The following is a 14,019-nucleotide window of genomic DNA, read 5'->3' as shown; positions in this document are numbered from 1 at the left end:
TCGTGTGAAGGGATATGTTAAAGTATAATACAAACCATTAAAAAGACCATCACCTAAAAACTTAAGCTGTTAAGTGGGGCTACATTAATTGTTTTTATACTTCTCTAACACGCTCCCTCATACGAGAGCCCATTGGGCTTAAAGGGTGAATAATGCACAGGTCCACCTACATGTGCTAAGAAACTCCACAAGACTTAATTAATTATTAATTAAATGAGGTGGTGAGGATCGAGCTTGTGACACCGAGACTCTAATACCATGTAAAGAAGCAATTCAACCCAAAAGCTTAAGCTATTAAGTGATGGCATTTTTAATGGTTTATACTATTCTAGCACACCCCCACACATGAGAACCCACAGGACTTGAAGGGTGGATAATGCACAGGACCTCCTACCTATGCTAAGAAACTCCACAAGACTTGATTAATTATTAATTAAATGGGGGAAATGAGAATCGAACCCATGATGTCGAGGCTCTGGTACCATGTAAAGAACCAATCCAACCCAAAAGTTTAAGCTCCTAACTCGTCCAAATCTTAGACCGAACAAAACACTGCCACACTCTGCCTCCGAGTCCGAGGGTAAATGACGCAATGGGGGCTCGAGTGAAGCCTCCTTCCTCTAGGGGTTCCTGATTCAGGGCCCTAAGCGGAACCCAGAAGTAAGTAACTTAAGACTTTTCAGTCCTAAGCTCCTTTGAGTGCTATGATTGTTACCCTTTTGGGCAACGTTTGGGTGTCCCTGGATTTGGAACCCTTAGAGGAAGGAGGTTGAAGCCCTCCCTCGAGCCCCTACTGTGTCATCTACCCTCGAACTCAGGAGGCAAAGTGTGGCAGTGTTTCGTCCGGTCTAAGATCCGCACGAGTCGGGAGCTTAAACTTTTGGGTTAAATTGGTTCTTTGCAATATAATACAAAGTGATTGATGTGATAAGAAGTGAATTAAAAGACAAAATAGTAAGTTCTATTTATACTAAATTGTAGACTTCTAAAATAAGAAAATAAATCATGAAATATATATAAGTAAAGAAACTAATCCTAAGAAATCCTCCAGTGTAATCTAAACTATTTAAGATATAATCAAGATATGATATTTTGAGACTTTTTTAAATGAGGATGGGAAAATGTTATGTCTTTAAACGATGGTGAACTCAATTACCAATGTTAATTCAATGGTTAAAACATTCCAAGCAGCAAATAAAACTAAGGAACTTTACAATAGCAGCATACAACTCTAATCTAATGTACTTAACAAAAAGAAGCATAGAAAGAGCAGGAAACATGGGACGTTAAGGAAAATGGGCTTGGACTCCAGTGCAGAAACAACTGGATTGGGCTTTCTGAGAATCTTATGGAAACATAATAGCATCCTTCAAATATCCCAGACTTTACCCAGACAACTAGGAATGAATCCAAATAAAAAATTTGGATCCACTACAATATTTTCTATTTTCTATTGACGCATTCAGTTGGCATTATCATCCGTTTCCAAAAAATAAAAGAGAGAGAGAGAAGGAAACAGAGCAAGATATGTATAACGAAGTATTTATTGGAGATGATTGGCGAAATAGCCTTTAAATCTGTGTTTATTGTGTATCCGTTAAGCAAAACTTTCTTCATCAACTGAAGGCACAATCAAAAGTCAGTGTTATGGCATTTCTCAGGCAAAGAATTAGCAAAAGGAGCTGTGAATCTATAATGACAAATCTCGTGAATTTTCTCTTACTAGTGATATAACCAGCATTGTCAAGTTAGAAAAATAGAATAAGCATTAAGGTTCTACTATTAGAAAGAAAATCAAGGAATAGCTCATGAAACATTTATTTCCTTTAAGTTCAAATATAAGGGCCAAAAAATAAAAATAAAAACACCATATAACATCGATTTTGCAAGACATTGTTAATCCACCGAGTCATGTGTACAAATCACCATATTTAACCACACAAATTTCAAATCACCATCATACTAGTGCCCATTGTATAATATGGAATTATGTAAAGGTATACATTCTTCAGTAACTAAAATTGAGCTCAGAAGATCTATTCTACCTGCCTTTACCGCACACACAATCTTCTTTTTGGACAAAGCATACATACCTCCACATGGTGCACTGAGTTAATTAATCGGTTGTCTGAGATGGTCATTCTGTAATTACTTGATCAAATCCAAAAGCTTAACATTGCCTGTTCATAGAAAATTGAAATCTCTTATTTCAAAGGTAGGTGAAGAACACAAATAATTCAAGAAACAAAAGCTCGTCCCAATTATCCCATACCCTGAAGAAAACCTTCGGTACAAGTACAACTATTGCAGGTACATCCAATACTAAAAGGGGGGAATTTTTAGAACATAAAGGAAATTATAAAGAAAAGCAAGAGTTAAAATTGAATTTTTTTTCCTTTTTTGGTAAAAGGGAGTACCGAGTTAGGTACTCTCGTAGCATTAACGAAATTTCCCATACCCTGAACCCCACATGTAAAATATTATCCAACAATAACTAGCATCAATATGGGAAAATCAAGGAAAGGAGAAATTTGCAGGCAACAGGAAATTATTTTCTCAAAAGAGAAGGCAAAAGCACCAGTGTATACATTACCTCTTGAAGAGGACCCAAAGGAATATCCTCCTTAGTTGCAGCATTTTTGGTTTTCCAGCTCCTCATCTCTGATTGTATTGATTTGATTTCATTGTGTATGTCCTTCAACAACCTCAAATGCTCTTCCCCATCCCCTTCATGCGTAATCTCTTGCCTTGAACTAACTCTCTCCCTCTCAAGCCGATCAATTCTTTGATGCAACTTCCGAAACTCAGCTTGAGTATTGCAATCCACATCCATCCCTTCTTTTTTCTGCCAAACAATGGTCTTCATATCTTTGGGACTAGGTAATTTGCTTTCATGATGTGTGCTAAGCTTGCTCTTTATCTTGTCCATGTCATGTTTAACATGTGATTCTATGATTTCCACAGACACCGAGTCTGGTTTTGTTAACCTGTTATCTGCATCTGAAATCCATTTCTCAAGTCTTTTTTTCCCATGTTCACTGACTTTATGCTTTTCACTAGTTTGTGGGACTTCAAATACATCATGGACATTAACCGAGCCGGAGGGAACTCTATCCTGTGTACCTTCACGATGATTTAGTTTATCTGAATTTCTAGGGGGTAGTCTATCTGTTTGGTCACAGGCTATCTCAATGCTTGCTTGTGAAAATAGTGAACATGAAACCCCTCTTCTACTTCTCAGGTTTGCACATTTTTCTCCTCCTGATTCTTTACAATCTGAAATCACTTTCACTTTTTCATCTAACCTTTTGATCTGGTTCCAGTATGAATCAAGGGTTCCATACTCATAGTCTATGGACTTTCTTGGCAAATCCAAGCTTGTGGAAGTAACTTCCTGGTCACTGCTATCCACCATTCTTGGAATGACATCTGGAACTGGAACTGGAATGGGACTAGATGATCTTTCTCTCTTTCTGGGAGCTCTCAAGGTATTCTTAAACTGAATTGGAGGCAATGAACTTAGCCTTCTTACAGTGCTACTTTGACCATTTTCTTCATTGTTTTGATCATTTGTAACCACCAGCAGGTCTTCAGGAAATTCAAACTCACTTGCATTGAAATCACACCCCAAGCTCAGAAGTTTGTGTTTGTAAGCCAGGACTTGAAACTCGAGAGAAGCAATTTCCATTTCCTTCTGATACATAAGGTCTTCAAAAATTTCAAGAGTGGCTTCAGCATGATCGATCTTCTCCTCTGCCATTCTCTTATAGTGACTCGCCTCCATCTTCACCGCAGCCTTTTCTCCTTGCAAGCGCAGTATCATGTCCATAGCTTCACTTGCTGCAGTTGCCGAGGCTTCTCTTTCCTGATCCAGCTCCGCATACAGCTTCTGCAGAAGTTGTTGTTGGGCACGAAGTGTATCCTTCATGGCTATTATATCCCTTTCAGCCATGCTGGTTTCTACCATGCCACAGTTGATTGAATTATTAAGCACTCACTTATTCCTGAACACAGAAAGTAGCAATCTTATTCCCTTTTTTTTTTTTTTTGCCCCCCAAGAATGAGATCAATTTCATTAATAAATGAACAGGATGGCTCTAATGATGAATGTGAAAAAGAAATCAAGTTTTTCAGATACAAGTCATTGATATTTTACCTTAATGAAACTGCGCACTAAAGAGGAATGGCGTTTCACAACCGAAAGTAAATGAGAACAAGGTTATCTATCTATCTATCTACCTATCTGGTGATCACAAACAAATTGAGGCAAATAGAAAATCTCAAAGGGAAAACTTTTGTTTTTACCAGAAAAGGTAAAAAGAGCTTACCCTTCAAGAAACACAGATGCATCTCACCTAAGTCATGAAGCAGATAGGTGTTTGGTGAAAAAAAAATAAAAATGAGAAAACGTAAGAAAAGGGTGGCTTAGTATGCACAGCGACATGTTACATAACTATACAAAACAATCAAATATATTGAAAATAAATCTACCTAGCAAGGTTACAGAACACAACCAAGAAAAAGAAAAAAGAAGAAATGAAACCTTTTTTTTTGTGCTGGGTTTTCAGTTTTTTTTTTTTTTTTCAGTTAGAGGACGCACCCCTGACCCGGATTACAAGGAGAAGAACAGAGAGCGACTTTCGTTATGTACAGTTATTAGACAAAATCATAATCCATTAACGTTTATGTCTTGTTATTATTATTCTATTAAATTCTCTCAATCAGGCGCTGATTCATCCTTTCGTTGTAGGGCCCATGTCTCTTCTCTTTTCCCGCAAGTGCTTGTTACTCGTAGGTAGTCCCTTCTTTTCGATTCTTTTTTTTTTTTAAATAATTTTCATTTTGGGGTTTCAAAAAGTCGTTTTTTCGAGTCAAAAGCATCGTTTCCAACGGCTACAATGAGTCAATGAGGCACAGCCACGACCACCTCATTTGGAGTGTATTAATTCTGTCAAGTCAACTCCAACACGCGCATGGATGACCCCTCATGCTGTTGCACTCCTCATGCTTCAAACAGAATCATTACGATAAAATTTAAATGGAAAATTTTAGAAATCTAGTAATATTCTTTAATCAAAATATCATATGTGAACTTTTTTATAATTAAATTATGAAAATTTTTAACAAAAATGAGGTGATGAAAAAATAATAAATTTATTATATTTTATTGAAAAATAACATCACAAAAAACTTTATATAAGTTTGATCATAAATGTATTTCTTTCTATCTCTAAATATAAATAAAGATTGCATTCTAGGTAACAATGACACGTTTTTTAAAATATTTCATTCGCTTCAGCTATTTTATATTATTTCCAATCCATTATTACAAAGAAATTCAAGTGCTCAGTTTTATCTTATCCTTTGACCAGAGACAGGTGATATTCTCATTATATTATCTTAAATTCTTATCGTAATACTTTAATATATACTTTGGTTGCACTGTGTATTCTAGGCAGGGACATGCTAGGGAGGTTTTTCCTTCTTAATTAGAAAAAAAAAGGAGTTATCTATTTGTAAACCAAAAATATAAATTTAAGACATGCACCTTTTTATTTAAATTGAACAATGTGCAACCACTTACTAAATACTTCAGTAAAGTTTGGACTTCAATAAGCCTAAAGCAAACATAACTAACCTGTTAAAAGTGTAACGTTATTGAAAATTATGTAGCTCGTTATAAATATCGTTTCTAATTTTATCGAATGCTCTGAAAAGCGAATTATGTAGTAACTATCACATTGATGTTTGTATCGTAAAGTCTTGCATGGCAAAATTTGTCCTGATAGGTGCTCTGGGTATCTGTAATCTGAGAGGGAAAAGGAAACGTGGGAATTTATTTAAAAAAATCCAAGTGAGTTACATGAAATACAACCTTCCAAATCCAGTTCAAAAAAGTATAAATTATCAAACATTAAAACTTCACAGCAAACCTAGGCCCTGTTTGAATTCTGTTTCTAAAAACAGTTTTTTAATTTTCAGAACAAAAAAAATTGTTTGATAAAATCTATTTTGTAAAATAAAAATAAAAATTGTAACTCTTTTTTGGTTTTTAGAATTATATTTAGAAAACATGTTTTAGACGTTTTTGTTTTGTGTTTTGACATTTAACTTTCAAAACAAAAAAAATACAGAAAACACTTGTTTCCATAACTATTCTACAAAATAGTTTTAAGAACAAAAAAACCAGAACACAATCAAACAGACCTTTAATAGTTGACCCACCAACAAGAAAATATTTTCGTTAATACAGATGTACCGAACATTCGGTACATCGTTTATTAAATATGAAAAAAAATAACATATTTACACTACTCCTACCTTTATAGGTATTTCCTTTTATATCCTCTTTTTTCTATTTTGGAAAAGGAAATACATATCCTTTCTGTGCTCCACCAACAACAACAACAAAAAAGCTCATATTTACTTAAAACATTATTTCCAAAAAGAAATAACCAATGCTGAATGCAACTTGTTAACAATTATATCATCCATAATTTTGTTTTGAAGTAATTAAACTCTCAAAATATAATCTATCATCCACTAAGTGTGTGTTTGGGAAAGATTAATTCTGGGAAAATAATCGTTTTTTCTTTGAAAAGCTCTCTCAGGAAGCTAATCCAAACACGCAATAAGAGGAAGAACTAAATACCAGAATCAATAATCTCCTTCATCAAACTCAAAGGAAAGCAGGACAGCGAGTTCCTTTTTTTGTATATTATACTCTAGGGCAATTTTTATCCTCATTCTAATCCACATGAACCTCAACTTCCATCTTCAAACCCGAATTGCCAAGAATCTATCAACAAAAAGGGACGGTCATGCATTTCTCATATGAAAGATGGCACACTAACAAATATCAAGCAGATAGCAGTGTTTAGTGATGCATGGTATAAAACCAGCATGAGTGTGAAGATGCATGACCCTCAAACAATTATGAGCGTGAATTCAGTTGTAAGACCCTCAAAAAGTCATGAATGTGAAAAAGCAATGCTCATTGTCAAAGACAAGAATAAGTTTTTTGCTAATTATGACCTATGTTTCAAATGAAGATACTAACGTTGGTTTAACACATTGACAGTAAAGATAGTCAGTGACCTTGCCACTGCAAGCTAATGTATTATGCAATCATATAGACAACTTTACCTGCTAATTATCAGGATAAATCATCATAATAGAGCTCCAATTTGACATCATTAATTCATCATTATATCAATACTTACTTTCCTTCCTCAAAACTCTGTTCATTAATGGTTTTAGGCATTGAAGGAATTGATTACGATCATAATAGATATGAAAGGGAAATAACAAAAATAATAAAATGAAAGATTCAATGCACTATCCCTTAGTTGCCACTTTCCTATTAAAATGTTTATCTAAATTAAACTTAAGAATTCCAGCGCAGAAAGTCATGCTAGATATTAGTTGTTTCAGTACCTTCATGAAGTCAGACAAGACTAAAAAAGAATCCTTTTCATAGCCAGCTTCCTCAAGAACCTGTGTCAGAACTTCCTGTATGTTCGAAGGAAACAGAATACATCAGAGGCGTTATAAGCAGATTGCAAATCATCCTTCATTAGCATTGGCAATTGAAGTGTGAGGAAATAATATCAACAAAACTGATATTCTCCAACAAAATGTCTGTTCCCATCTTTCATTTACATATTTTCAAATACAAATATATACACAGATAATACGTTTCATATAAATACTTTTCTTGGTTAAGAAAGCATACAATTCTATGCTTTTTTTTATAAGAAAATAATTGATGAAAATTTCTTTATCCTGGTAATACATGCAATTTGCAAGCTAGGAAACACCCTTTGCCTTATATTTTTAAGGGATGAAAAGTGCAATTAGACCTAAAAGTGCAATTAGTTCCTTGAGATAACATATTGTCTTTTGCTTAGTTTTCCAGATTATCGGAGTATGATGTTGAGATATATAGTCCCACATTGATTAGATAGACAATTAATATGGCCTTTATAAGGCCTTGGGCACTCCTACCCCTTGAGCTAGCTTTTGGGGTGGTGACCTCAAGGTTCTTTACATGGTATCAGAGCCTCACCGTCCCCCCGCTTTAAAAAAGTGGAATTAAAATAAAAAAAAAAAAGCACAAAAAGGTAAACCAGAAATGGGCCTGTGCAATTTCCACGCTTCTAGCCTAAAGGGCTCTTGCGTGAGGGGGCGTGTTGAGATATATAGTCCCACATTGATTAGATAGACAATTAATATGGCCTTTATAAGGCCTTGGGCACTCCTACCCCTTGAGCTAGCTTTTGGGGTGGTGACCTCAAGGTTCTTTACATATGATTTCATAAATTGGTCCACACTCTTCTTATATCCAGTCTTATTACTGGCATTGTTGATCCCTTGAATAATCAAATTCCCAAAATCGCTTTCAATGGAACAAAATTAGACAGTAAAAGTTCAAGCATTTCCCTTGATGTAATGTTACGTGGGCAAAATAATAAATGAGAACATGTGTATTCTGTTGAAAGGCTGAATTCCTATATAGAATGCAGAGAACAAATAGAAAATTACAACATAGCAGAAGCAGAAGAGAGTTGTAATTTAATGTGACCTCTCTCTGTTGTTCAGACATAAATTGTCCAGTCAAATCTCTTAAAGCCCTCAACATGTCATGGAAAGTTACTTTTCCATTGCAGTCCGTATCATATACCTTGAAAATGACTACAAAACAAGCACCACAACCCTATTGATTTTTGTTTCTGCAGGCATCGAATGAATTTAAGAGAAAAAAAAAAAAGGCATTTCATATTGGATATTAAATATATTACATTGAATTTTGTGTTGAAGAGTGGCACGGGGACTGAAGGCGGACAAGAAGGCCACGAATTCCTTGAAGTTCAAGCCATCCAGCATCCTCAACAAGCTCTGTCATATGATTAACACTCAATTGAATCACTCATTGGCATTCTAATTTCCAGAGAGAATTGTTGGCATTCATTATTTAAACAATTAAACCAAGGAACATCAATAATTTTATATAATGAATTATATATTTCTCTAGTATGCGCCCTTACATAAGAGTCCATTGAATTTAAAAAGGTAGATAATACACATGCTCGTAACAAACTCCACATGATTTAATTAACTATTAATTAAATAAGGGGCGACACTAAACTTTTAATATCATGTAAATAACCAGTTAAACCAAAAGTTTAAGCAGTAGAGTGAGGTTACTTAAATGGTTTTTTATGTATCTCTGACAAGAATGAAAAAGAGGGAGAGAGACCTGAGAGAGAGGGTTAACGGCGAATTCGGGGATGGTGAGGAATTCATCGGAAGGAATGAAACCACAGTTATTACGATCGAGCTGACAGAACCGATTGTATAGAGAAACAATCTCCTGCTGCGTGACTACAGTACATACACGCCGATCAAAACAAAAAAATAAAAATGAAAATGAAAATGAAATGAAATGAACAAGTACAAGTACAAGTAGGAACGATGTTAAGTTTAGAATTACATGCGTGTTTGCAATGTTCCTGGACCTCTTCGATGTCGTACTGGGTCAGCATTGAGGATGTGTTGCCCATCGCCACCAACAAGATTCAACTCAGACACAATACAAGGAAATGAAACGAGTTATGCATTGTGCCATTCGCCAACCGCCAACCACTTTCTACGCTCACATCAATGAATCAAAAGGTCCATTTTGCCCTTTTGGCTCGGCTCGCATGCCCCTCCCTTATTGTAAATTGGGTGCAAACTTATTTTACTAGCAGCCATTTAAAAAACTTTTGTTCAAGAAGTAATTATATTAAGGGTTTGGTGTTTTGTGATTTTAAATGACATAAGTTATATTATTTTAGGAGAGAGATAGATACAAAAAATAAAAATTATGGGAGAGAGAAAGTGTGTGATTTTTTAAATTTAATTTTTAAATAAAAAAATTATTTTGTGTTTATTTCTCTCTTAAAATGACATAATTTTATGTCATTTAAAATGACAAATACTTTTTCCTTATGTTAAAGCATAGCCCGGTGGGAGTGGATCCTAAATTTCACACGACCTCATATAAAATTTGTGTGTCCTCTCTTCTTCTTTTTTGGTTTCTCAAGGCATCTACCAACTGTGCTGGACTTTGTTGGTGTGGGTCCACTCTTTTTGTTATCTCTTTCTTTAATAATGATAATTACATCTCACTTATTTAATATATGTAAAGAAAGAGATAAATGAGAATGGATCCTGTTATATGTTAATTAATATGATTATATAAAGATGGATCGACGATGATGAAAGAAAAGAGAGAAAAAAATATGAAGATTAGTAATTACAAAATCATCACTATTAATTCTCCTTGATATGGTTAAAATTCCTCTACATGATATGATCATGTTAATTAAAATATGAGAGGGTCTATTTTCGAAATAGACAGAAAAATTTCATATGAACCGGTCATGTGAAATTTTAACAAGAATGGATCCTCTCATGTGGAAAAATGGTCATGTGATCATGTTATTTGATCACAACCACTCATTGATAATGAGATAAGAGAGAAAAATGTGTAATTTTTAAATGAGTGGTTGTAATCAAATAACATGACTACGTGACCACTTTTCCACGTTAGAGAATCTATTTCCAATTTTAACATAAGATGATCTATTCCGTAGCTTGGTATTTATCCATCGTGCATAGTCATGACATTTGATGGATTATAAACTACACTACAAACTAAGGAAGCACCAACACGTGTTTTTTTTGGGGGGGGGGGGGAATGTGTGTCGGACATTGACATTTTCGACATACGTTTGTTTGACACATGGTCAATATTTTTTTGATACGCGATCAACGCTCTAACAAGTGATCAATGTTTTTCGGCAAATTTTTTTTTAAGATCCAAATTTTATTTAGTTTTATCTTTTTAACTAAATATGAAAAATTAATTTATAAATTAAAAAAATTTATTATAAAATTTGACATGAAAAATTAACAATATATGAAAATTTATTTTTGTTTTATATTTATGTTATGGAATTTTAATATTTGGTTAGTTATATAATTTATTATGAGCTGCTATATATATTAAATATAAGCTATATTATATATATTAAAAATAGGAAAAAGTGTTTGTCATTTAAAATGACATAAAGTTAGGTCATTTTAAGATAGAAATAGACACAAAATAAAATTTTTTATTTAAAACTTAAATTAAAAAAATCATTCATTTTTTCCTCCATGATTTTTTATTCTTTGTGTCTATCTCTTTTCTAAAATGACATAACTTATGTCATTTAAAATGATAAACATCAAACCCTTAAAAATATTATTTAATATTAAAATGTATATTAACGTATGACGTATCTTTTCGTATTCCGTATTAATGTCAATATAGCTGCAAAGTACAAACTACCACAATTTACAAAAAAAAAAAAAAGTACAAACTACCATTTCATGACGGTGTGTACGTTGTGTTAAGCGCAGTAAGACCGCATACTTATAGTCATACAGTGCAAGCAATCTGATAAAATTGTGGACACTAACTAAGCACAAGTTGCAAGATTTCATATCAGTTAATAATTAGAAAGTACCAATTCAGGTATAAAATTTAAAATGACAATCAGTGCAAGTAATTCTCTTTTCTGATTTTTGAGCCTCGGCCCACCCAGATAACAAGACCATGATTTGCACCCCGCTTAGCAGATTCTACCATTTATATGACTTCAAGGGCTGTTTGATCTCAATAGGGTTTCTGAAATTCCATTTTTCTGGTTTGGTATCCGTGATAATTTATTTTTCACATGGGAGTACTAAGTGCTTGTTTGATTTCACTATATTAGCCATATTAGCCATAAAAAGAAGGGAAGAAGGGATGAAGACATAGATTTGGTTCAACAAATGTGAGCTATATTAGCCATATTTCACTATATTCACAGACTCTATTTATCAGGAGAATATAAACACGTTTAGAAATTCTAAGCAATGATAGTTAGTCATGTATCATCTAACTACGAAGTATAAGCCATAGTGACCAATGTCGTTAAGATCAATAAATTTGTGAGGGGGTAAAAAATCGTAAATCAAAAATTTAATACGGATAGTAAGATCGTACTTATGCATATAAAATATTAAAATCATATGAATGATCAAATTATTCATCATGTAATCACATTATATTGAGCTTTTTATTTAAAGTAAAAAATAATTTATCACATAATCCTTAATTGATAATTTTTTAATTTTCTAGTTAAGTATAAAAATATATATTCTTCCATTGTTACAATTTTATTATTTTTAATATACTATTATTATATAGTTAAACTTAAATCAATATGTTTACCTGGAAAAAAATTAAATCAATATTATTATAAATTATTATACTTAGAGTGAATTCTATAAAAAAAATAATTAAATAATATTAATAAATAAGTGTTCATGTTCATCATACCCTCACCTCAACGAATAAAGACACTCGTCCTTTACCCCAAAAAAAAAGAGAGACTCATCAAACTGAAGAGCTTTGTGCTCACACACACACAGCAATGGCAGCAGTTTCATGCTCATGGCTTACCTTTCTCTCCAAAATGAGGAACATTTCCCTCACTTCCTCTTTTTTTTCCTCTGCTTCCATCTCTAATTCCACTTCTCGGAGTTTCTCCAAAAACCTTTTTCACACTGTCCTTTTACAAGGTACCATATCTCTCCTGCTTTGTGTTGTCTTTGTTGCCATTTTTGTTTAATGGGGTTTCACTTTTCTTACATGATTTCGGCTCAGAATGCAAAAAAAAATGATTTTGTTGGAGTTTTCAATTATGGATCTATGTTGTTTTTGTTTCGGGTAGAGGTGGCAAAGTGGGAGAGCCGGCCCGACCCACTATTAACCCGCCAAAAAATGAATTAGCCTAGGCGGGGCGGGACGGGGTTGGCCCGCCGAGCCGAGCCGAGCCGAGCCCGTTTTGCCGGCCCTAGTTTCAGGTAGTAGCTTGTCAGAGAGAAGATGGTGATAGACTGGTGTGAGCTATGTTCAAGTCCTGGAAGCTCTCCTCTCCATCCCCATCTTGCAAAGTTTCCTCTTGTTCTTCACTTTTCAAGGTCTTATCTGTGGATATTTTTCTCCCATCTCTAGTCGTTAGATTCTGATCGTGGGGATTTTTTCATAATCGTTAAAATGGTGGGATCGAGCAATTCCATCGATTGGACAGTTTTACCGTCGATCTCACACGATCTTAGCGGAGGACAATCTCACTAGTGATTTGGATTGCTAGGATAGAAAAAAAATCATAGGATTGTATGATCCTACGATCTTAAACGCGATCTTGAAACCCTTGACAATGGTGGAGCCAGCAAAGTAACTAAGTAAGGGCCAAAAAATGTAGTCAGTGTCAAACACTAAATTTTTGAAACGTTGCTAGCTACAGTTGTTTAGCTATGTCTAAAATGTGGCTAACTTTTAAAAATCAATCGGGGCCAAGGCACGAGCTGTAGCCAACGTGGCTCCGCCATTGATGAGATATACCGAACGTGTTTTAAGTTAGAACAAGTTTTAGGTTAAGACATGGTCGATATCAAATTCCCTTTGTACGATGGGTGTAGTTTATTCCATTGATGATGACCCCCCGCCATAGGCTCTCCTAAGTGGTATTTAGAGCCAACTTAAGTACTAAGGCATGGGGTATACAGATAGGCTTCCATTTTAGGATATTCAAGTGTGATTAAATCTCATATTCATTAGTAATTGACAAAGTGAAATTCATATAAGTAGGAGGACCCATAAGCCCAATAATATAAAGGTTTTGGGTTAAAATATGATGTCAAATCCACTTATTAATATTCGGCTAGCTAGCTTAACCTGTTATGGTAATTCCCTACTCTCCGAGCTTGCATGACACTTCTCTCATACAAAAGAGACCTTAATACTTCTCCATATTGAAGCCTCTGATCACATTTATTTATTAGACACACCTTTCATTTACTAGGTGTTGGGTTATTTAAGTGTGGTAAAGTTCCACATTGGTTGGTAATGAGCTAAGTGTGGTCTATATAAGTGGAAGG

General features: G+C 34.3%; 2 protein-coding genes across 2 annotated transcripts; both read right to left on the bottom strand.

Moving 5' to 3' along the window:
* Window positions 1-2,548: 2,548 nt before the first annotated feature.
* LOC133293035 (uncharacterized) lies at window positions 2,549-3,952 on the bottom strand. Its single transcript, XM_061491549.1, has one exon. It carries the CDS (start codon window positions 3,950-3,952, stop codon window positions 2,549-2,551), a length of 1,404 nt encoding a protein of 467 aa, XP_061347533.1.
* A 2,598-nt stretch (window positions 3,953-6,550) lies between these two features.
* On the bottom strand, window positions 6,551-9,567 carry LOC133293021 (uncharacterized). The gene is made up of 6 exons (XM_061491535.1): window positions 9,494-9,567; window positions 9,260-9,384; window positions 8,802-8,898; window positions 8,585-8,694; window positions 7,438-7,512; window positions 6,551-6,799 (listed from the first exon to the last, which is right to left on the bottom strand). Exons 1-6 carry the CDS (start codon window positions 9,561-9,563, stop codon window positions 6,749-6,751), a joined length of 528 nt encoding a protein of 175 aa, XP_061347519.1. The 5' UTR covers window positions 9,564-9,567; the 3' UTR covers window positions 6,551-6,748.
* Between the last annotated feature and the right edge of the window lie 4,452 nt (window positions 9,568-14,019).

Source organism: Gastrolobium bilobum, unplaced genomic scaffold, assembly GCF_033153095.1.
Source record: "Gastrolobium bilobum isolate Gb01-03AN ecotype WA unplaced genomic scaffold, APGP_CSIRO_Gbil_v1 utg3588, whole genome shotgun sequence".
Classification (NCBI taxonomy): Eukaryota; Viridiplantae; Streptophyta; class Magnoliopsida; order Fabales; family Fabaceae; genus Gastrolobium; species Gastrolobium bilobum.
The sequence above is the reverse complement of the archived record's forward strand: the minus strand, read 5'-3'. Positions and strand labels throughout refer to the sequence as shown.